The sequence below is a fragment of the Pseudophryne corroboree genome, chromosome 12 (assembly GCF_028390025.1).
Source record: "Pseudophryne corroboree isolate aPseCor3 chromosome 12, aPseCor3.hap2, whole genome shotgun sequence".
Taxonomy (NCBI): Eukaryota; Metazoa; Chordata; class Amphibia; order Anura; family Myobatrachidae; genus Pseudophryne; species Pseudophryne corroboree.
Genome location: NC_086455.1, coordinates 41,579,046 through 41,604,410, shown reverse-complemented (window position 1 = coordinate 41,604,410; position 25,365 = coordinate 41,579,046). Strand labels below are relative to the sequence as shown.

The 25,365-nt window shown below is 49.8% G+C and overlaps 1 protein-coding gene across 4 annotated transcripts in view; it reads left to right on the top strand.

Moving 5' to 3' along the window:
* KIAA0586 (KIAA0586 ortholog) overlaps nt 1-25,365 on the top strand; it is a 216,562-nt gene that overhangs the window by 138,941 nt on the left and 52,256 nt on the right. For 3 of the 4 annotated variants that reach the window (XM_063947394.1, XM_063947397.1, XM_063947396.1), the window contains exon 31: nt 14,981-15,046. The exons of the other annotated variant lie outside the window; for it this stretch is intronic. In XM_063947394.1, the coding sequence (XP_063803464.1) occupies nt 14,981-15,046 (66 nt within the window). The remainder of the gene's footprint in view (nt 1-14,980; nt 15,047-25,365) is intronic. 4 annotated transcript variants of the gene reach the window in all.

Sequence of the window (25,365 nt, the reverse complement as noted above, 5' to 3'; positions counted from 1 at the left end):
ACTGCTACACACTGTGCTTTGGAAGCTGATAGGGGGTCACGCTGGAGACACACAGCACGGTTGATTGGGCACGCTTACCCCAATCACCTGCTGATTGTATGCATGTGCACCCAGTAACAATATTACAACTAAATATCCACAACCAAAGATATATAACAGTATAGGAGAAATGCACAGTTCTCATACAGAAAGAAAAAACTCAAAGGATTAGAGACATAGGCCCTCATTCTGAGTTGATCACTCGCTAGCTATTTTTTGCAGAGCAGCGATCAGATAGTCGCCGCCCACGGGGGAGTGTATTTTTGCTTTGCAAGTGTGCGAACGCATGTGCAGCCGAGCGGGATGAAACATTTTTTGCAGTCTTTGAGTAGCTCTGAACTTACTCAGCCGCTGCGATCACTTCAGCCTTTCCGGTCCCGGAATTGACGTCAGACACCCGCCCTGCAAACGCCTGGACACGCCTGCGTTTTCCCTACTACTCCCAGAAAACGGTCAGTTGACACCCATAAACGCCCACTTCCTGTCAATCTCCTTGCGATCGGTTGTGCAAATGGATTCGTCGCTAGAAGCATTGCACAAGTGGAGTTTTCAGCTAGGCATCATTGTGTTTCTCACTTAAAAGTATTTGTTGTATGGATTAATTAACCATTGGTGATGGACTAAGGGTATGCACCTTGTTTCCAATTATCGTTAAGGTAACGTAAGCTGGATAGAAATCTGTATGTATTTTATGGTGGAACACAAGAACTCTGTTACCGTTTATGCAAGTATGTGTGTGTTTGGCTCAATACTAATTGAGTGTATAAGGATTATATGCTATGGGTGCCCCCATTTCTCTTTTGGTTTTAGATCCTTAAGGTTGGTCTTTTGTGCTAGTTGGGATTGGAAAAGGAGGAGCTGCCAACAAAAATCAAGAACATAACATTACTGTAAATCCATTAACATTGTGATTTACAATGCTATTAAAGGATTTATTTATTTTGGTATTTCTCTGACGTCCTAGTGGATGCTGGGACTTCCGTAAAGACCATGGGGAATAGCGGCTCCGCAGGAGACTGGGCACAAAGTAAAAGCTTTAGGACTAGCTGGTGTGCACTGGCTCCTCCCCCTATGACCCTCCTCCAAGCCTCGGTTAAGATTTTGTGCCCGGCCGAGAAGGGTGCAATCTAGGTGGCTCTCCTGAGCTGCTTAGAAGTAAAAGTATACTTAGGTTTTTTATTTTCAGTGAGTCCTGCTGGCAACAGGCTCACTGCATCGTGGGACTAAGGGGAGAAAAAGCGAACTCACCTGCGTGCAGAGTGGATTGGGCTTCTTGGCTACTGGACATTAGCTCCAGAGGGACAATCACAGGTTCAGCCTGGATGGGTCCCGGAGCCGCGCCGCCGGCCCCCTTACAGAGCCAGAAGAGCGAAGAGGTCCGGAGAAAGCGGCGGCAGAAGACGTTCCTGTCTTCAGATAAGGTAGCGCACAGCACTGCAGCTGTGCGCCATTGCTCTCAGCACACTTCACACTCCGGTCACTGAGGGTGCAGGGCGCTGGGGGGGGAGCGCCCTGAGACGCAATAAAACTTGATAAAAACCTTATGTGGCTAAAGAAATGCATCACATATAGCTCCTGGGCTATATGGATGCATTTAACCCCTGCCAGTTTTCCAGAAAAAAGCGGGAGAAAAGGCCGCCGTGAAGGGGGCGGAGCCTATCTCCTCAGCACACAAGCGCCATTTTCTTTCACAGCTCCGCTGGAAGGACGGCTCCCTGACTCTCCCCTGCAGACTACATTACAGAAACAGGGTAAAACAAGAGAGGGGGGCACTATTGGCAGCTAATATATAATACAGCAGCTATAAAGGGAGTAACACTTATATAAGGTTATCCCTGAATATATATAGCGCTCTGGTGTGTGCTGGCAAACTCTCCCTCTGTCTCCCCAAAGGGCTAGTGGGGTCCTATCCTCTGTCAGAGCATTCCCTGTGTGTGTGCTGGGTGTCGGTACGATTGTGTCGACATGTATGAGGAGGAAAATGATGTGGAAGCAGAGCAATTGCCTGTGTTAGTGATGTCACCCCCTAGGGAGTCGACACCTGACTGGATGGTTGTATTTAAAGAATTACGTGACAATGTCAGCACTTTGCAAAAAACTGTTGACGACATGAGACAGCCGGCAAATCAGTTAGTGCCTATTCAGGCGTCTCAGACACCGTCAGGGGCGCTAAAACGCCCGTTACCTCAGATGGTCGACACAGACCCAGACACGGATACTGAATCCAGTGTCGACGGTGAGGAGACGAACGTAATGTCCAGTAGGGCCACACGTTACATGATTACGATGAAGGAGGCATTGAACATTTCTGACACTACAAGTACCACAAAAAAGGGTATTATGTGGGGTGTGAAAAAACTACCAGTAGTTTTTCCTGAATCAGATGAATTAAATGAGGTGTGTGATAAGGCGTGGGTTTCCCCCGATAAAAAACTGCTGATTTCTAACAAATTATTGGCACTATACCCTTTCCCGCCAGAGGTTAGGGCACGTTGGGAAACACCCCCTACGGTAGATAAGGCGCTCACACGCTTATCAAAACAAGTGGCGTTACCGTCTCCTGATACGGCCGCCCTCAAGGAACCAGCTGATAGAAGGCTGGAAAATATCCTATAAGGTATATACACACATACTGGTGTTATACTGCGACCAGCAATCGCCTCAGCCTGGATGTGCAGCGCTGGAGTGGCTTGGTCGGATTCCCTGACTGAAAATATTGATACCCTGGATAGGGACAGTATATTATTAACTATAGAGCATTTAAAGGATGCATTACTATATATGCGAGATGCACAGAGGGATATTTGCACCCTGGCATCAAGAGTGAGTGCGATGTCCATTTCTGCCAGAAGGGCGTTATGGACGCGACAGTGGTCAGGTGATGCAGATTCCAAACGACATATGGAAGTATTGCCGTATAAAGGGGAGGAGTTATTTGGGGTCGGTCTATCAGACCTGGTGGCCACGGCAACGGCTGGAAAGTCCACCTTTTTACCCCAGGTCACCTCTCAGCAGAAAAAGACACCGTCTTTTCAAACTCAGTCCTTTCGTTCCCATAAGAACAAGCGGGCAAAAGGCCACTCATTTCTGCCCCGGGGCAGAGGAAGAGGAAAAAGACTGCACCAGGCAGCCTCTTCCCAGGAGCAGAAGCCCTCCCCCGCTTCTGCCAAGTCGTCAGCATGACGCTGGGGCTTTACAAGCGGACTCAGGCACGGTGGGGGCCCGTCTCAAACATTTCAACGCGCAGTGGGCTCACTCGCAAGTGGACCCCTGGATCCTGCAGGTAGTATCACAGGGGTACAAATTGGAATTCGAGACGTCTCCCCCTCGAAGATTCCTGAAGTCTGCTCTACCAACGTCTCCCTCCGACAGGGAGGCAGTATTGGAAGCTATTCACAAGCTGTATTCCCAGCAGGTGATAATCAAGGTACCCCTCCTACAACAGGGAAAGGGGTATTATTCCACGCTGTTTGTGGTACCGAAGCCGGACGGCTCGGTGAGACCAATTTTAAATCTAAAATCCTTGAACACTTACATAAAAAGGTTCAAGTTCAAGATGGAATCACTCAGAGCAGTGATAGCGAATCTGGAAGAAGGGGACTATATGGTATCTCTGGACATCAAAGATGCTTATCTCCATGTCCCAATCTTCCCTTCTCACCAAGGGTACCTCAGGTTTGTGGTACAAGACTGTCATTATCAGTTTCAGACGCTGCCGTTTGGATTGTCCACGGCACCCCGGGTCTTTACCAAGGTAATGGCCGAAATGATGATTCTTCTTCGAAGAAAAGGCGTCTTAATTATCCCTTACTTGGACGATCTCCTGATAAGGGCAAGGTCCAGGGAACAGTTAGAGTTCGGAGTAGCACTGTCTCAGGTAGTGTTACGTCAGCACGGGTGGATTCTAAATATCCCAAAATCACAGCTGATTCCAACAACACGTCTACTGTTCCTGGGGATGATTCTGGACACAGTCCAGAAAAAGGTGTTTCTCCCGGAGGAGAAGGCCAGGGAGTTATCCGAGCTAGTCAGGAACCTCCTAAAACCAGGCCAGGTGTCAGTGCATCAATGCACGAGAGTCCTGGGAAAAATGGTGGCTTCTTACGAAGCGATTCCATTCGGAAGATTCCATGCAAGAACGTTTCAGTGGGATCTGCTGGACAAATGGTCCGGATCGCATCTTCAGATGCATCAGCGGATTACCCTATCTCCAAGGACAAGGGTGTCTCTCCTGTGGTGGTTACAGAGGGCTCATCTTCTAGAGGGCCGCAGATTCGGCATTCAGGATTGGATGCTGGTGACCACGGATGCCAGCCTGAGAGGCTGGGGAGCAGTCACACAGGGAAGAAATTTCCAGGGCTTGTGGTCAAGCATGGAAACGTCTCTTCACATAAATATCCTGGAACTAAGGGCCATTTACAATGCTCTAAGTCCAGCAAGGCCTCTGCTTCAGGGTCAGTCGGTATTGATCAAATCGGACAACATCACGGCAGTCGCCCACGTCAACAGACAGGGCGGCACAAGAAGCAGGAGGGCAATGGCAGAAGCTGCAAGGATTCTCCGCTGGGCGGAAAATCATGTGGTAGCACTGTCAGCAGTGTTCACTCCGGGAGTGGACAACTGGGAAGCAGACTTCCTCAGCAGACTGGTAACACCATGGGTGTACCAGTCGGTGTATGTGTTCCCTCCTCTGCCTCTCATACCAAAAGTACTGAGAATCATAAGAAAGAGAGGAGTAAGAGCTATACTCGTGGCTCCGGATTGGCCAAGAAGAACTTGGTACCCGGAACTGCAAGAGATGCTCACGGAGGATCCGTGGCCTCTACCTCTAAGAAAGGACCTGCTCCAGCAGGGACCTTGTCTGTTCCAAGACTTACCGCGGCTGCGTTTGACGGCATGGCGGTTGAACGCCGGATCCTGATGGAAAAAGGCATTCCAGATGAAGTCATCCCTACCCTGATCAAAGCCAGGAAGGATGTAACCGCGAAACATTATCACCGCATTTGGCGAAAATATGTTGCGTGGTGTGAGGCCAAGAAGGCCCCCACAGAGGAATTTCAACTGGGTCGTTTCTTACATTTCCTGCAAGCAGGACTGTCTATGGGCCTAAAATTAGGATCCATTAAGGTTCAAATTTCGGCCCTGTCGATCTTCTTCCAGAAAGAACTGGCTTCAGTGCCTGAAGTTCAGACGTTTGTCAAGGGGGTACTGCATATACAGCCTCCTTTTGTGCCACCAGTGGCACCTTGGGATCTCAATGTAGTTTTAGGGTTCCTAAAATCACATTGGTTTGAACCACTCACCACTGTGGACTTGAAATATCTCACATGGAAAGTGGTAATGCTGTTAGCCCTGGCTTCAGCCAGGCGTGTCTCAGAATTGGCGGCTTTATCATATAAAAGCCCTTACCTAATTTTTCATTCAGACAGGGCAGAATTGAGGACTCGTCCTCAATTTCTCCCTAAGGTGGTTTCAGCGTTTCACATGAACCAACCTATTGTGGTACCTGCGGCTACTAGGGACTTGGAGGACTCCAAGTTACTGGACGTAGTCAGGGCCCTGAAAATATATGTTTCCAGGACGGCTGGAGTCAGAAAATCTGACTCGCTGTTTATCCTGTATGCACCCAACAAGCTGGGTGCTCCTGCTTCTAAGCAGACGATTGCTCGTTGGATTTGTAGTACAATTCAGCTTGCACATTCTGTGGCAGGCCTGCCACAGCCAAAATCTGTTAAAGCCCATTCCACAAGGAAAGTGGACTCATCTTGGGCGGCTGCCCGAGGGGTCTCGGCTTTACAACTTTGCCGAGCAGCTACTTGGTCAGGGGCAAACACGTTTGCAAAATTTTACAAATTCGATACCCTGGCTGAGGAGGACCTGGAGTTCTCTCATTCGGTGCTGCAGAGTCATCCGCACTCTCCCGCCCGTTTGGGAGCTTTGGTATAATCCCCATGGTCCTTACGGAAGTCCCAGCATCCACTAGGACGTCAGAGAAAATAAGAATTTACTTACCGATAATTCTATTTCTCGTAGTCCGTAGTGGATGCTGGGCGCCCATCCCAAGTGCGGATTGTCTGCAATACTTGTATATAGTTATTGTTACAAAAAATCGGGTTGTTTATTGTTGTGAGCCATCTTTTTAGAGGCTCCTAAGTTTTATCATACTGTTAACTGGGTTCAGATCACAGGTTGTACGGTGTGATTGGTGTGGCTGGTATGAGTCTTACCCGGGATTCAAAATCCTTCCTTATTGTGTACGCTCGTCCGGGCACAGTATCCTAACTGAGGCTTGGAGGAGGGTCATAGGGGGAGGAGCCAGTGCACACCAGCTAGTCCTAAAGCTTTTACTTTGTGCCCAGTCTCCTGCGGAGCCGCTATTCCCCATGGTCCTTACGGAAGTCCCAGCATCCACTACGGACTACGAGAAATAGAATTATCGGTAAGTAAATTCTTATTTTTTGCTCCTTGAATGCGAAAAAAAGCAAAAATACATTGCTATTATAATACGGTCTACTAATTTGTATTTCTGGTTTTGATTAAAATATAACTCTTAATAGTGTGTTCTGTTTTTTTGGGTTTTTTTTGTTTTTTTTAAATAGCTTTATCCCTGTATGTATGTAACATACCAGAAAAATAATTTACAAATGAGTAGTACTACAAAGCTTTTTTGTTTTTAAACTAATAAAAATTATAGTTTAATCAAAACCAGATTAGTGCACGGGATTTTAAGTCTTTTTCTGCTTTTCTTTAGCATTCTGCAGAATAAACTGCACCAATTGTATAATTATAATTATTATCCTTTAATAATTGAAATCCAAATTTAAATTTAATAATTTAATTTAAATAATTTAATAATAAATCCATTTATTATGCATCACTCTACATTTGGGATATCATGATACTAATGAATAACATACAATGACCTGAAAAAGCTGGTTTAAAGGAACCGGGGAACAAATAATACTGGACATAGAGCAACACTTATGAATTTTTTTTTTTACAATATTGGTCTGCCAACAGCTATTTATGATTGGTTAACTGGTCTTCTGGTGTCTCTGCTAACGTCACCAACAAGCTATACTAAAGGGGGGTGCACACAGAGCGATGTTCAGCTAATTTCTAAGCAATCTGACTAGACTGCTTAGAACATCACTCCGTGTGTAGGGGTGGCGGCGGTCCCGCGCTTCGCTGTCGCCGATGCTAGATTGGCCTGCATGCATGCATTTGAGCGTAAGATTTATTGTATTCACTGTTGAAAATTAATTACTTTTTTTTTTTTTTTTAGAAGCGTTTTCATTTTATTCACGTTATGCCCTTTATTTAGCAATAGATAAAAATACAAGTTGTTTATGGATAAACATTTCTGTTTCATCCACTGGGAGACCATGAAGTTTATACCCCTTTTCCACTGTAGCACGGGTCGCAGCCAGGTCGCCTGACACGGCTGCGACCCCTGCTACAACCCCCTTTCCCACAGCGCTCCTCAACCCGGCATATTGCCGGGTTGGTGACGCTGCTAGTGACGCGGCAGGGGCGGCGCTGGGAGATCACATGATCTCCCAGCGCCGCCCTCCTATACACTGTAAACGGGAGCCGTGTCGCCTCGACATGGCTCCCGTTCACACTACACAGCTTGCGGCAAGCTACCTGGGTATTGCTTGCATTACACTCCTTCTAGTAACATTATTACAACAAAGGACAGTCAAGGCCACTGCTCAGGTAGCCATTAGGACACCTCATCCGTTCCTGTTCTCTAATACCCCTTTTCTACCTCTGTAGCACGGGTCGCAGCCGGGTCGCCTGACACGGCTGCGACCCGTGCTACAGTCCCCTTCCCACAGCGATCACAATACGGCATATTGCCGGGTTGGTGACGCTGCTGCTGACGCGGCAGGGGCTGTGCTGGGAGATCACATGATCTCCCAGCGCCGCCCTCCCTTACACTGTGAACGGGAGCCGCGTTGCCTCGACACGGCTCCCGTTCACACTAGAAAGCTTACCGGGTTGAACACGTGTTCAACCCGGCTAGCTACCCGGGTAGGATTCCCGGATCACTTGATCCGGGAATCTGCAGGGGGACCCTTTTCCACTAGGGAAAAACACGGGTAAATGCGCGCCCCCGCGCATTTACCCGTGTTTTAAAAGCTAGTGGAAAATGGGTATAAGTGAGTAAGGAGCCTGGACACTTTCACACTTGGTGGTGAAGGGCAGGCTCCTCATCTTCAGAACCCTGTATGGCTGGACTGCCTCCATGTTATGTTTTAGAGTGAGACATATAGAGGCCAATACAGGCAGGGGTGCCCACTCTGTCTAGGCCCCCTCCTCTCTAGCCAGCAGCTGATTAGACTAAGCACTTGGACCACTTGGAATCCCTAGCGCAATACCAGAGTCTATTGCTCATGTGCAGCATGGCGCAGCGATTTTCATACTGCACATGCGCAAAATGCCTTTTCAACTGGCCACCATGCCTTTTTCCTGTTGATTTGTGCAGCGCTGCTGCTGCCGACGTTGGGCTTCGGTGGGTTAAGTGTTCAAGAAGTGCAGTATGGATGGTGTAATGATTAGCATTACTGCCTCACAGCACTGAGATCATGGGTTCCATTCCCACCATGGCCCAACTGTGTGGAGTTTGTATATTCTCCCCGTACTTGCGTGGGTTTCCTCCGGATATTCCGGTTTCCATCCACAATCCAAAAATATACTGGTAGGCTAATTGGATACCAACAAAAATTAACTCTAGCGTGAATGTGTGTGTGTACATGTGATAGGGAATATAGAGTGTAAGCTCCACTGGGGCAGGGACTGATGTGAATGGGCAAGTATTCTGCGCTGCGGAATATGTGTGCGCTATATAAATAACTGGTAATAAATAAATAAGTGCGGTGTGGACAGAGGCCCATGTGCACCACATACCTTGCAACCATTACAGATTTGCCATTTTACACAGATTAGATAGATATATATATATATAATATTTTGTAATTACTCTACATGCTTCCCATAAATGAATTTGTGTGTAAAGTCACAGGCCCTGCATTCTTCGTTATTGTCCTTTTGTGAGACGGTGGAAAAACTAGTGACATAGATTAAACGGATGACATTAAAGTGTAAACTGCTAAACATTTGATTTGTTCTAAGATCCTATTGTGGTTCCCCCGCTGATATACTATATGCGGCTGCATATAAGTTGGATCCTGATTGGCTGCAGACTGAAATATCTTATCATTAAAAAAAATAAAAAATAAATTCTGGCTGATCTGCACTGTTCTATCTTCTGCGCTGACGTGAATAAAAGCGGGGAATGAGTAACAATGTGTGTGAGGAGAAGCCCAGTTCTCCTCTAGCACTACCACATGGCTGTTCCTTGTTTGCATCAGTCCTGCCTGACTTATTGTCTTCTGTTAATTCTCTGGGGTAGCGGTCTGACTTTGGTGAATGAGCCAATTGTTTTCCTTTGTGTTGCCCATCAAGTCAGCCCCCCATCTGGTTTGTATCAGACTGTTTTCACAGCCAACAACTGCTGCTTTTGCTATATCCTGACACTCAAGGGCCCCCTGCTATCAAAGCATTGCTGTGATAGCATGTGTGCGTCTGGGCCCATACAGCTGTGCGTGGCAGCCTGAAACTATTACACAAGAAATACTAACTTAGAACTTGAACTGCCTTCTTCATTTATCACAAGTAATCTATATACTGGTTAGTACGAGCACTCACACCGCAAGTAAGAGACAGGTAATGCTCCCAGTCTGAATCTTCCTACCATTCTCCAAATGTAAAATTCAAATATACATATTTAATGGCTATAAAATCCGTTAACAGAAGGGTCATCTTGTTCTGTCCAATACTAATAGTAGTTCTATCACCATTGTGTCACTCTGCCTGGTTACCATAAGGGGATGTAATCATGTGACCGGCGGTTGGGATACCGCCGGACAGTATACCGATGGCGGAATCCCGACCGCCAGAAATCCAAACAGTCGGCATGCCGATTAACGGACTATTTCCACTCGTGGGTGTCCACGCCACCCTTGGAGTGGGAATAGAACCTGTGGCGAGCCACAGACCCCCTCTGCATGGCGAGCGCAGCATGGGGCTTCGTTGCGCTCGCCCTCCTCCGCTAGCAATATGGCGGACGGGATCACCACCGCTGGTGACCTGATCCCAACCCACCATAAGTATAGGGCTGAAGGGTAGTGAAGCCATTAAACCATAATATTTCAGTACAGGCTTCTGAGTGTGTTGTGTATTTTTTTTTTTATCCTTCTACAATTTGTTTGATGGGCAACACATGCTAAAATTTGTGGTATGGATGCTGTAGACGAGCTACAGGTTCAGGGTAGGACTGGCCGACAGGGGTACCAGGGAAACCACCAGTAGGCCCCACTGCCTGAGGGCCCTTTCTTTCCTCTAGGGATCAGGTTCCAGACTGTGCACTTGTATTATACATGGTAGATATGTTGCATTACACTGCACTAAACTATTGTGTATTTCAATCCTCTGTGGAGGCTGGCCACACCCCCTTAGTAGGCTGGCCACACCCCTAAGTATGGGCCCCTATCACTGCATTCCCCCGGAGGGCCCTTTATGTTCCAGTCAGAAACTGCACAGGTTACCCAGGTTATCTGTGTATTGTGCTTGTTCTCCTAGTATGCGATTAGAGTACAGCAGGGTAACCAGAGGATGAGAACAGTTCAGGTATCGGACACCGTCTGACTAGAGCAGCCAGAAGTTACGTCACGTGGTTGGTGACCTGAAAACCACAGTGATAAAGATTCAGACAGTGAGAACATTGGGACATTTAAGGGCCAGGACATTATGTTTGAGTGTCTTCATTTCAGCGCACACATGCTATCAATCACATGCTATTCAACTTGGCAGATAGAGATACTTTGTTATTCATGGATTTTCATTTATTGCTGTGATACATTTCCAAAACTTCAAATGATAAATATAAGAGCTGGTAACCGTACAATAAGTTTGTCTGTTTCATAGCAACCTCTCACATTTTCTCTAAATATTTCTGTCTTCGAAAAGAATGCAAAAGTGTGGTTGCTAAGAGTTACAACACTTCTCCTAAATGGCAAGTTAACACCTTTATTACAGAGTAAAACATACAGATGTCTCCTCTTACATCCTTGCTGCAGTCACGCTAAACAGCGATTGAAGTCGCGCCATGCCGTGGTGGGACTCAGCGTCGAGTGTCTTTTTTTGCGTCTTATTCCTCGAAAATGCGGCTTAGACGGAAAGTAATGTAATAGGATGCACAAACAGCTTCTGTTGATTAAAATGATATGCAGCACGCCTATATTCTGTGTGTAATCGCAGCTCTATCTGCATCTGAAATGCCACGTTACAGTGTTTACCATGAAAACACTGTAGCATAGCATTTTGTATGCATATACAGTGCACTACCGAGGCACTTGTAGTGCACGACGCAAAGATGTAAGAGGGCACATCTGCATGTACACTCAGGTTGAGATGATTTCTTCAAGTGTATAGCTTGGTAAAGTAAAGAGGTTTCCTCAATTTGACTACTGGGTAATGTTATATAGGTGTGTTTCAGTTCATCTGGCCAATAGTTCACTTTTAAACGGGACAAGAAAGCAATATAATCTAGTACTGAATTTAAACAAGGCGTGTTGTTCTGAATACTACAATTTTACAGCTTTTGTGGTCAGGGATCCAGAACACTTGGCCAGCCTTGCATGATGATGACCCATCCCTGATATGAACGTGCACAAGATGTGGTACAGTGCAGCACAGCTTACATCATCTGTCTGGCTTGTAACTGGCCACTTTTCCGGATGGTGTTTAAACGTTGCGGGCCCTGACTTCTGCAAGAGGTGTTAATCTCATTTGCTGTCACTATCTGTCATAAACCAGATAAATGCAGCTCATTCCTAATTGGGTAACAGTCATCTGCAGAGGTCTCCCACTTCTGGGATTATTTCTTTATGGGAGAGTTGCATCCTGAGATCAGGCAGAAATAGAGGTGTTTGCCAAATGATGTCAGTCTGATGCTCTGGGAGAAAGATATTGAAAGCACTCTATCTCTCGCCTAATTATAGCGCACTCTAACATCTTCCAGTGTCACTGTATTACAATGATTATACTTTGTACCTTCAGATCCTCACCTTCTTCATGGTGGACACACCTGCCCCATCATTTTTTTTTTATGTGACCCGTACAAATTGTATTGCGATAAAAAAAAAGCAGAGAAAAATATGAGAATTAAAACGCTTAGATGTAGCAAATGTTTTCCTTAAACACCCTCTGTCTCTCTCGGGCTGGATCATTTACCCATGATCTGCCACTGAAACCGTGTCTAGTGGCTTTGCGGGATGGGTCTCGCCACATTTCTGCTTGCAACCTATGGAGGTGCAACTAGGAATTGGCTACCATATTTACGCTTTTGTGCGTGGTGCAAGGTCCTGTGGCAGCTCCTGTGCAATTGAATTTGCCCCTTAGTCTCTCTTTCTCTTCTGCTGTCATAGGACTAAATTTACTAAATGGTTTTAGAAACATTTTGATAGCGATTGAATTTGCCGCAGATTGACTGCGGGTTTACAAGCCAAAACCACCAAATTTACAAATGATGGTTTGATTTTCTAAATGAAAGCTGTAGTCGATGCCCATCTGCGTAAAGGTGCCCGAACCATCGTAAAATCCCCTCTCTAATGGTACAGAGCACTGCCAAACCCCACCACTAAATGGCAGACAGCACTGCCAGAGTGGTAGTATCGAAATCAGAGGGACAGAAATCATAACCCTAAACTTGGTAATGCCAACACTGTTTTGTCAGTCATGGCACAGCATGAAGTCCTCCTGCCATAGTATCAAACCAGTTATAAGGCAGTCGGCATGAGGCTGTGTTATTTAGGAGGCACCAGGGCTCTTCCCACACCCAGATAGCAGTGGATGTGCAGGCAGAAGTTGGTTAATACTAGAATATATATGTTTTTGCTGGCTCACTATAGGTTTCGGCAAGCCATGTCATGCACACATTTAATGGCTATCGGGATGCTGGTACTCGGAGAATCACAATTCCCAGCATGCACTGTGATCAAGTACCCGTTGGCACTTGCAATCCCCTTGCGTAAAAAATAAAAGCAAAGACGCAATGAAGCATTTTATTTAAATGACCATTCCCCATCCCCCCCGATACAACCCTCATTAGCCACTTTGTCATTCATCTATACTTCACAGGCTGATCCATGTTTGGCAATAAAATAAAAACTCTATTAATGTGCTCAGTGCTTGTCATTCTAATTAAATTTAATGGCTTCGCTCTGATTGGTTGGAGTTTGCCAGCAAAAAGAAAACCTGCATATTCTATTTATTCCCACACACCCACCACTATCCGTGTGAAGAGCCCTAGGGCTATCAGCACAGGGGTGGTTTCTCCTAGGAGGGGCCTGCAATTCCTTCTGTGGGTCTGAGCCTAGGAAATACAGCCCCTTCCTGACCAGCGTAGGACTATTTGGTCTCTTTTTTCCCAGGAGGACCCCAAGCTGCGGGTAACCCTGTGATAGTGTCATCAGCCCTGGCTGGCAAAGTCTAGTGCTAGTAATAGCATTGATTTGTATGTCCTGTCCCCCTACGTTTTTTTTTATTTTTTTCTAAGCTACACAGAACACGGGCTGCATGAGGCTCGGGAATCCATGCAGCTCATTTCTATCCATCTTGGCCTGTCAGAGACAACTAATTACTATTCTGATATATTTATGGCGGTTCTCCAACCTGACACTTGATAAATCTGGTGGTTTGTATGTATCCCATGAAAAAGAGAAGGAATGGTGATGTGTTACATAGAAACATTGACGCCAGATAACAACCACTTGGCCTATCTAGTCTGCCCATGTACGTGGACACACAAGGGTTGATTTTTGTTGGGAACCAATTAACCTACAGTATATTTTTGGAGTGTGGGATAAAACCCATGCAAGCACGGGGAGAATATACAAACTCCTCACAGGGCCATGGTGGGAATGGAACCCATGACATCAGTGCTGTGAGGCAGTAATGCTAACCATTAAACCATCCGTACTGCCCACAAATGGGCTTCCCAGAGTCTTGCTTGCAAAAAGTCCCTGTTTAGTGGAGTCTTATAAACTGGCTGTGTTGCAGCTGATTGGATCTTAGTAAATTAATACAAATCCACCGGAAAACAACACATAGCAAACTCAGTGGTTTAGTAACTTTACCCCATAGTTTCCTCATTCTCTTTCTCTCTCTCTCTCTCTCTCTCTCTCTCTGGGGGACATTTACTAAGCAGTGATAAGAGCGGAGAAGTGAGCCAGTGGAGAAGTGCCCATGGCAACCAATCAGCACTGAAGTAACATCTATAATTTGCATGCTATAAAATTACACAGAGCTGCTGATTGGTTGATGGGGCCACTTCTCCACTAGCTCACTTCTCCACTCTTATCACTGCTTAAATGTTCCCCTCTGTCTCTTATGAGCCTATTTATTAAGTGGAAAAAAACTAGCTGGTGTTATTTTTTTTTTGTTTGTTTTTAGAGATGGAGCTTTTTTGTTTTTCAGTAGCTACTGTATCACTGGTTATCTGTAATAAATAAATTAAGCGGTGGTTAATCCGTTTGTGCTGTGTATTAATGTGTCCATAGAGCTCTAGAGGTGCATTGATCGATGAAGTTGCCAAAAGATGTCCTTCTCTTCATTGGTTTACGCCATCTTTGAATAGCGCCAGCTATGAAAATAATACAGATCTGTCCCACCTGGGTAGGATCCCTGACTATGCAGCTTACCTATTCCGGTACCTCGTCTGCAGGCTCCACTTATGTTCTGTGCACTGCTCCTTCTCACGTCATAGCAAACAGCACATATCCCAGAATAAATGTGTTTATGTAATTATTTCAATATTGATGATTAATTAAATTGGATGACTTTCATTTATGTTGGCATATTTTATTTATTGCAGTAATACAGGAAGATTCAGATCGAACCGTGGTGGAGCCCAATATGTACTTGGGCTCTGTGTTTCCAGGTAGGTCTCCCATGTACCTTATTTCTACAGTAGGCACTTGGAGCCTAATTCAGACCTGATCGCAGCAGAAAAATTTCTCTAATGGGCAAAACCATGTGCACTGCAGGTGGGGGAGATACAAAATGTGCAGAGAGAGTTAGATTTGGTGGGTTATATTGTTTCTGTGCAGGGTAAATACTGGATGCTTTATTTTTATACTGCAATTTAGATTTCAGTTTGAACATGCCCCACCCAAATCTCTCTCTCTGCACATGTTACGTCTGCGCCCCCCCCCCCCCTCCCCCCATGCAGTGCACATGGTTTTGCCCACTAGAGAAACATTTTGCTGTTGCGATCAGGTCTGAATTAGGCCCTTAGTTTATTTCTACTCCTACTTCTTTCTGTTTACATCTATATAAGAGCCAATGTGAACGGGCTCATGTCTGCAAAGGTTCTAGGTGTTTGTCAGAACTGAGAATGTTTGAGATAAATGTTTCATACTTGGCGAAAATGTTTTTTTTTACCTAAGCTGACCAGATTTCCTGTGTTTATATATAATGGACCGCACGGTTAGTCCCGCTTTGAAATGGCCAGTTAGAGGAAAAGGTCCTATAAGGCTGGCAAACAGATGTAACACTAAAATATCTTACATTCTTGTATCCGCATTTTTGCATTTATTGGCTTTTCTTGGAAAATAAACATGTATTTAATATTTAGAGTCTTAAAAAAAAAAAAACACACTGTACACTAGACGTCTCCATTTGAGACGACGGTTTTTAAAACGAAATTCTATCCTGTAAGAGGTGTGGTAGTGTGGGGATTAAGACTTTTAGACGTTTCCGAGGCTGTTGAATGACATGCTAATTATCAGATATTATGGTGAGTATTGTACCAGAGTCTTTAATAAAGTATAGCACAACTGGATCAAAATGGCCAATGAAAGCCCTTTCTTAGGGTTGGAGAGCTTTATCTTTCATTAGTGAGATTTTGTTCTTTTATAGTGGTATCACTTCTAAGCAATTTCCTTTTAGCCTGCCGTATTTGTGATTTGAATTTAATAAGCCCTTGGCAAGGTTGTTTTTACAGCACAATGACCCGCTGTGGAGCTTCACAGATGGCGGTGTATGCACAGGATACCGATTTGTTGTGTTATGGTCAGCAAGATGGTGAAGATACTTGAGACATTACACATACACACGTATTAAAGCAAGCATTGTTCATTCCTTGTACTTCAATATACTGTATAGAAGAGCGGACAACTTGCTGCAACGTCATCCCTGATCTGGCTAGCCCCATACTGATTTTATATATTGACACCAAAACTATTAAGACTTCTCTGCTGCCAAATAATTAGTTGTGCGGTTATTATCTTTATCTATTGAGAAATGTTGGTCTCACAGTCTGTAAATATTATAGGTACTGAAAGATCCCTAAGCAACTGCAGTAGGCAGCCATGACCCTTTTGTAATTCGTAGCATTTTCTATCTGGCATGCTGAATATGTGGCAGGAGGATGACCACCTGTGTGTATGTGGACAATGTGGCATGTGTGCCACATGGCTTGAACTCATCCAGTTTGGCTTCCCACATTGTACTATGATCCTGCTGCTCAGCTCTCAGGCTGAGCATCAGAGTTGCTCCATGTATGGCCAGCTTAAGACTCATCTGCTGTCTACAGCAGGTGACAGCCCAGAGTTATGCAAGCACATATGCAGAGACCTGTTGGTGGCCACCAGGACTAAACCAAAAACATGTGACATTAATACAAACACACAAGCTTCAATTCAGTAGGAAGGGGCTATTCTACTTTTGTGTCATATTACCTGCCCCTTCTAGTTTTCTAGCTGGTTTCGGTATGTATGACCACCGGACGGGATGCTGGCGGTCAAAATACAGACGCCGGCTCCCCGAGGAATGAAATCCCGTCAGGGGTGATTCAACTAATCTGACCCCTGTCTCCTAACCCTAACCTTCTCTTCCCGCAGCCTGGCCCTAACCTCCCTGTGACAGGACGATACCGTACGGAAGCACTCACAGCTTCCGCGTCCCGTTGACTGCGCACAGAATGGAAGGTCAAGCCGCACGAGGCCTGACCACATAGGGGATTCCCGCTTACCGTCAGTAACCGCCTGTTACTGACTCCACCCACTGCGCTGTGGGCGGGTTCTCGCTGCCACCACCAAACTCCTAACCTGCCGTGGCGTTTGGAACCACGGTTCTGCTCTGTATGTGCCGACTCACTGCTTTACCACACCTGTGTGGTGTCGACGAATCCCCACTAGCCACTTGCTAGGCCTCTACCGGTAGCTGGCGGAAGGCGGAGCTTGGAGACGTCAGGTGCTTCCCTGGACAGCCGGAGAACGGGGCTAGGTTTGGCCTAACCCTGTTGGTCACAAGATGAAGCAGTCTTCTTGAGGCAAAGGTGTTTATTGCTCAAATAACCTTTAAAAAGGCTCCTCCCTATTGCTAGGGGCAACAGCATACAATCAAGATGTTTCAGCAGAAGAAGATGTTACAATACACAATCCTATGGGCCAACTGCCCTTCTTTTATCCCTCTCCAAGACCCCTTACCACAGGGGGTAAGCCCGCCCTGTGGTGTACAACCAATCAATGTTTACCCATGAGCTGTGCATGCTCTGGTCTCATGCACACCTAACATTGTTCCCTATGGACAGTGGGGAGTGGTCGGTCTCCTTTGTCTCTCCCATCTGGGAGAGCAGGCTACTCCCACGGTGCCGTTCAGTCTGGCTGGGGGGAAGTTTTCCCTCCTAAATCTGACTTCCAGAAACCTGCCCGGGACCCCTCTCACTGCCTGCAGCCTGGATTTGGGCTCCAGAGCTGGGCAGCCTGGCTCCCCGGTCCAGGTTTCCTGGCCACTACGGCTGATCTCCATGGAGCTCCAAGAAACCACTCAGCTTGTTTCATAGCTAAGCTGCTTCTCTTTCTCCCTGTGCCCATTGGAACTGTGAGGCTGGATGGGAAAGCATTCCGTTTTTAGGGAAAAGGTCTGGGAGAATCCATCAGCCTGCACAGCTATGGATTCCCCCCTCCTGGGACACACAATCAAGTAAGTGCATTTTACCTTTACATACATTACATTTAAATCACACTGTACATTGCTGAGCCTGTGCCTTGCACAGACTCTACATACTCAGGCACTGCAGTGCCTTCCCTAGCCCTGCAGCCTGGCTGCTAGGGCTCTCCCTCTCAGTGCTGGAGGTATGGGGCTGGCTTCCCCCATCCTCCAGCCTGTCTTCCTGCCTCTGGGGTTCCAGGGAGCTGGCTCTCCCTGTCCCCCCAGGGTGGCACTAACCAGTGGCCTCGCCGCACGCAGCGGCGCACCCCCCTGTACCTAAGCCCGGCGGCCCGGGACACTTGTCCCGGCCGCCGTGACTCTGGCTTTGTTTCAGCGCTGAGGCGCCGGGAGCGTAGCTCCCGGACCCCAGCGCTCACCATCCTGCTGGGCAGCCTAATTTCAGCCACGCCGCTAGGGAGCCGGCTAGCCCGGTCCCCCATGAGCGGCGCCTGTCTGGTGGCCTCGCTGCAGCGTCCGGCGGGGAGCCGGGCTGCAGCGCACCCCCCTCGCCGGCTAGCAGCCCGGGACGTCCGTCCCGGCTGCTGCGGCTGGCCACCCGTGCTGGGCTGAGGCGCTGGGAGCAGAGCTCCCGGCCCCCAGCGGCGGCTCTCACATAGAGCACTGCAGCGGGAGCCGAGCTCCCAGCCGCAGCGCTCACCCTTCTCCCCGGCGCGCACACTCCAGTGCGCCCGGGGCTACACTGACCGCTGCCGGGAGCGGAGCTCCCGGACTCCGGCGGTCAGCGGCTGCCTCCTCTCCCCCGGCGCGCACACTCTGCTGAGCGCGCCGGGGAGCTGTCCTCCCTGCCGTGGTCTCCGGAGGGGTCCGGGACCACGGCACAGTTTAAAAATACAATTTAAACACATTTTTACAAACACGGCGCCTAGCGCCCAACACAATTCAAATTTGGCGCCAAGCGCCCCTTTGTCTTTAACAAATGGCGCCGGGCACTAGGGATTAACCCCTTCAGTGCCAGGGCGGCCATTTGCCTCGTGGCTGGGGCTCTCCGGCCACACTCCTCCCCCCCCATTCAAGCGGGTCAACCAGGGACCCATGTCCCAACGATTTGGGTCCTGGTCCCGCAGTCCGTTGGGGTGAAGGGGACGCTACCTGGGGGGTGTAGGCTCTGGCCTAGACAGTTCATCCATAGTACAGTGGGCCTCTCTTCGTGGGTGCACAATGTTCAAATAGTCCACCTGAAGTCCAAGTTCAAGGCTCCACCACAAAAGTCTGTCCAATTCCCCCAAGGTAGGTTGCAGCCACCTAACAGGTAGGTGGTAAGTCACCACGGTGGGGGGCCGGTTACAAACAAGTGCCACCCACAGTGTCCCAACTGTGGCATACCCCACCTCCCACAATAGCAGTTTTCTGCTCAAACAGGCCACAGGGTGCTCCTGCCCATATGGCTCTTTCTGGCTCGGTACAGCTCCCAGTCCGTGCAGTGGCGCAATAGTTCGTAACACACAGTCCTGGTCAAGAATGTGCGCCATCAGCACTGGAGCGGGTACCCGAGCCTCTTTCAATGACTGGAATGCCAACTCGCAAGCGGGTGCAAAGTCCACTGACTTGGGAATGCCCTTCCTAGCCATCTCTGTCAAGGGGTTCACTACAGGACTAAAGTCAATGACAACATGTCCGTAGGGCCTTACAGGTTCTAAGGTCAGTACCGGTCTGGGTGATGTGGGTCGGGGACGGCCTCTGGTTGCCTCCACCCCCTCTGGGTTGGGCCTACCCCTGTCTCCTCCCACATGGTGCCCCAGGCACTGCACCTCCGTCATACCTATCTGGCAACTGTCTGCCCTAACTGTCAGACCTGCCCTCCAATCCTCCTCCGTCGACCTATGACTCGGGAAACCTACCCTGTCACCTAGGCCTACTCCTTCCTCCTCGTCCGCTACCTGTGCCACAGTGATGGCGGCCAGACCACCAGCCTCTGGATCCTGTGTGGCATCCACCACAGGGAGGCTGCGTGTCTTCCCCGATCTACTGTGCACAGGCAGGGGACCTGCTATGTCCACAGCAACTTGCTGCAAGGGTTCTCCTATGGGCAGAGGCCCAGAGACAACACAAACGCTGGAGTGCCCCGGCTGCCAACGCATGGCACCAGCCTTACATGTGGTCTGGGCATCATGCGACATTCCAGACCAGGGTAAGCTCTGTGTCAGGCACTTCAGGGTACGGTCTGTCCCCGGGTTACTGTCCAAAGGGGTTTCACTGGCAACCGACACCGGTGGCGCAGGAACGTTCCCTGAGGGGACCAGTTGGACACATTCCCTATCTGGTCTATCCCCTCCCACTTTCCTGTCTACCCTGTACCTTAACCCTTCCCGCCCGGTCAAACTTCCTGCCCCAACCCTGTCAAGGCCGCTGCCAGAGTGGCGCCTCATGCCTTTCGGGGATGGGTCAGAGAGTTGAGCCTCCCTAAACTCCTGCCTGTGGCCCTCAATCTCTCCTAAATTGGGACACTCTACAGGGGGATCTAGGTGGGGACTACTAGGGTCAGTCTGGTAGGGGTCAGTCATGGAAAAGTCAGTGTGGTTTCTCATACTCACCGCCGGAGTTGGCAAACCACTTGGGTCAGGAGCATCATTGGGCACCCCCACAGGATCAAACGAGCTGGAACCGACATCCTCTGCGTTGCTAATGGACGTGGGCATACCAGAGGCAAAAGGCATGCGGGGTCGATGGGCTGATCTAGCCGCTGTAATCTTTTCCTCTGGGCTGGTTGATGCTGTGGTTGGCTGTGCTGGCAGTTGTCTAGCAGCTGTAGTCTTTTCCTCTGGGCTGGGCTGTGCTGGAGTAGCTGATGTCAACGGTGGTTTTGGAACTTGACTCCGGAGAATGGCGCCAACAAACGTAGTGACGATCCCACCACCCAGATCATTTCCTAGGACCACATCAGTTGGGAGACCATCCATGACGGCAACTTCTCGCAACTCTGGTCCAGCTCCCCAGTCCAGGTAGACTCTTGCCATGGGAACCGCTTTTTCTGTTCCTTCTGCCAGGGTGATCGTGGCAGTGCGACCCTGCAATACTGCAGCAGGATCTATAAGGTGGGGGCTCACCACAGTGATTGAGGCCCCAGAGTCTCTTAGGCCTTCTCCCTGCAGGGGTCCCACGTGGACTGACTGCAGGTGCCTCCACATGTTGTGTAGGGGCTGTTTGGCCATGCAGGTAACTCTCTCCGCAGAGTGCACCTGTCTCTCGCCACACTCCATCGGACTGACTGGAGGGGGAACAGTCTCTGTAGGCTCATCTCCTCTCGTCAAACAAGCGATCCGGGCTCCAGCACTCGGATTTGGGGCACGAGTCTGGGGTGCTTGGGATGCAGGACAGTTCATCCTCAGATGTCCGATTTTCCCACAGCCGTAGCACTTCTTCTCCAGGCGTGGCACCGATGATCTCTGATCAGTTGCAGGGACGCTGCGGTGCGGTTGCTGGCCAAGAGCACCCGGGTTGGAAGATGCTTGTCTTTGGGGGTGATGAGCTGAAGAGGGTGGTCCCCTTGGTGGTACAGTCTGTTGGAGCTGGCTGCTAGCGGGGCGCTTCTGCCCCCGTGGCCGAATTGCCACATACTTGTCTGCTAATTGGGCAGCCATCTTTAAGCTGGGTGGCTCCCGATCTAGCACCCACTCCTTCACTTCTTGGGCACACCTGCGGTAGAACTGCTCCCTGCAGATCAGGTCGATCAGTGCGTCCCATGTAGTGGCTTCCGAATCCTTCACCCACTTCACCACGTACTGCCGCAGCTGGGTGGCGAATTGCTCATGGGTGCTGCTAGGATTCTTGGGCAAGTCTCTGAACTTCTTCCTGTAAGACTCTGGAGTGATGAAGAATCGCTGGAGGAGGGCCTTCGCGACTTCGTCGTAGTTCCCACAGTCCTCCGTCGCCACTCCTCGATAGGCCTCCAAGGCCTCTCCATGCAGAGTGGGCACAAGGTGTCTCACCCACTCTGACTTGGGTAGATCGTGTAGTTTACAAGTCCTTTCAAAAACTTGCAAATGTCCATCAATGTCCCCATCACTGTCTGCAAACTTGGCAAACTGAATACGTCCTGATCTGTGTACAACAGCTGACAACGGCTCCCGGGGTACCACGGCCTGTGGTGCCCGCTCCGCATGCCACATCCGAATGACAAGCATGCGTTCTTGCTCCGTTGCCCATTCCCCCAATTCCGCTAGCCGATCTGCTAGGGTATCCGGTCCGCCCCCCCTGGGACGTTGGGATCCTGGCCCTGCTAGGGATTGCTGGGAATCATTGCTGCTGTGAGAGAGGGCGGGGCTTGTGGTTCTCACCGGTTCCTCACGAAGGTCCACTGGTGGGCCGTCCTCTGCGATGCTGACGCCGTCAGTGCTCTCCACCTCCGCCCGATGAGACTCCTCCACGCTCCTGAGCGCCGCCTTCATGACGCTTCTGGACGCGTTGGAAGGGATATCCACACCCTTCCCCTGGCATACGGTCTCCAGATCATCCTTGGACATTCCGCTGAATTCCGCCATCTTGTGCGTCCTCCTGCGCTGCAGTTACTCCTCTCCTGAGTAACTCGGCTTCTCCAATCGGGTGATGAAAAGCCGCCTGGGATTATCCCACCACTATGCCACCAATTTCTGTGACAGGACGATACCGTACGGAAGCACTCGCAGCTTCCGCGTCCCGTTAACTGCGCACAGAATGGAAGGTCAAGCCGCACGAGGCCTGACCACATAGGGGATTCCCGCTTACCGTCAGTAACCGCCTGTTACTGACTCCACCCACTGCGCTGTGGGCGGGTTCTCGCTGCCACCACCAAACTCCTAACCTGCCGTGGCGTTTGGAACCACGGTTCTGCTCTGTATGTGCCGACGCACTGCTTTACCACACCTGTGTGGTGTCGACGAATCCCCACTAGCCACTTGCTAGGCCTCTACCGGTAGCTGGCGGAAGGCGGAGCTTGGAGACGTCAGGTGCTTCCCTGGACAGCCGGAGAACGGGGCTAGGTTTGGCCTAACCCTGTTGGTCACAAGATGAAGCAGTCTTCTTGAGGCAAAGGTGTTTATTGCTCAAATAACCTTTAAAAAGGCTCCTCCCTATTGCTAGGGGCAACAGCATACAATCAAGATGTTTCAGCAGAAGAAGATGTTACAATACACAATCCTATGGGCCAACTGCCCTTCTTTTATCCCTCTCCAAGACCCCTTACCACAGGGGGTAAGCCCGCCCTGTGGTGTACAACCAATCAATGTTTACCCATGAGCTGTGCATGCTCTGGTCTCATGCACACCTAACATTGTTCCCTATGGACAGTGGGGAGTGGTCGGTCTCCTTTGTCTCTCCCATCTGGGAGAGCAGGCTACTCCCACGGTGCCGTTCAGTCTGGCTGGGGGGAAGTTTTCCCTCCTAAATCTGACTTCCAGAAACCTGCCCGGGACCCCTGCCTGCAGCCTGGATTTGGGCTCCAGAGCTGGGTAGCCTGGCTCCCCGGTCCAGGTTTCCTGGCCACTACGGCTGATCTCCATGGAGCTCCAAGAAACCACTCAGCTTGTTTCATAGCTAAGCTGCTTCTCTTTCTCCCTGTGCCCATTGGAACTGTGAGGCTGGATGGGAAAGCATTCCGTTTTTAGGGAAAAGGTCTGGGAGAATCCATCAGCCTGCACAGCTATGGATTCCCCCCTCCTGGGACACACAATCAAGTAAGTGCATTTTACCTTTACATACATTACATTTAAATCACACTGTACATTGCTGAGCCTGTGCCTTGCACAGACTCTACATACTCAGGCACTGCAGTGCCTTCCCTAGCCCTGCAGCCTGGCTGCTAGGGCTCTCCCTCTCAGTGCTGGAGGTATGGGGCTGGCTTCCCCCATCCTCCAGCCTGTCTTCCTGCCTCTGGGGTTCCAGGGAGCTGGCTCTCCCTGTCCCCCCAGGGTGGCACTAACCAGTGGCCTCGCCGCACGCAGCGGCGCACCCCCCTGTACCTAAGCCCGGCGGCCCGGGACACTTGTCCCGGCCGCCGTGACTCTGGCTTTGTTTCAGCGCTGAGGCGCCGGGAGCGTAGCTCCCGGACCCCAGCGCTCACCATCCTGCTGGGCAGCCTAATTTCAGCCACGCCGCTAGGGAGCCGGCTAGCCCGGTCCCCCATGAGCGGCGCCTGTCTGGTGGCCTCGCTGCAGCGTCCGGCGGGGAGCCGGGCTGCAGCGCACCCCCCTCGCCGGCTAGCAGCCCGGGACGTCCGTCCCGGCTGCTGCGGCTGGCCACTCGTGCTGGGCTGAGGCGCTGGGAGCAGAGCTCCCGGCCCCCAGCGGCGGCTCTCACATAGAGCACTGCAGCGGGAGCCGAGCTCCCAGCCGCAGCGCTCACCCTTCTCCCCGGCGCGCACACTCCAGTGCGCCCGGGGCTACACTGACCGCTGCCGGGAGCGGAGCTCCCGGACTCCGGCGGTCAGCGGCTGCCTCCTCTCCCCCGGCGCGCACACTCTGCTGAGCGCGCCGGGGAGCTGTCCTCCCTGCCGTGGTCTCCGGAGGGGTCCGGGACCACGGCACAGTTTAAAAATACAATTTAAACACATTTTTATAAACACGGCGCCTAGCGCCCAACACAATTCAAATTTGGCGCCAAGCGCCCCTTTGTCTTTAACAAATGGCGCCGGGCACTAGGGATTAACCCCTTCAGTGCCAGGGCGGCCATTTGCCTCGTGGCTGGGGCTCTCCGGCCACACTCCCCTCTTAGTGCCTAGCCCTAAGCTCCCCTCCTAGTGCCTAACCCTAATCTCCCACCCGGTGGTGCCAAGCCCTGCCGCCCCTGTCCCGCTGCCTAACCCTAAGCCCCCTTTGTGCCTAAACCTAACCGCCCCCTGGTGGTGCCTAATTCCCCCCCCCCCCCCCCTGTCAGCAGCCTAGCCCTAACATTGCACCCCCTGCAGCCTAACCCCCCACCCCTAGTTTCTGGTAAATATACGCCGCCTTCCCCTCCGGCACTAGTCAGAGTTCTGTGTCTATACTTACATTGGTCGGCATTAAAGCCCAAGGCTACCTCCCTTTTGCACCAACAGTAATTTCTCTGACGTCCTAGTGGATGCTGGGGACTCCGTAAGGACCATGGGGAATAGCGGCTCCGCAGGAGACTGGGCACAAAAGTAAAGCTTTAGAACTACCTGGTGTGCACTGGCTCCTCCCCCTATGACCCTTCTCCAAGCCTCAGTTAGATTTTTGTGCCCGAACGAGAAGGGTGCACACTAGGTGGCTCTCCTGAGCTGCTTAGTGAAAAGTTTAGTTTTAGGTTTTTTAT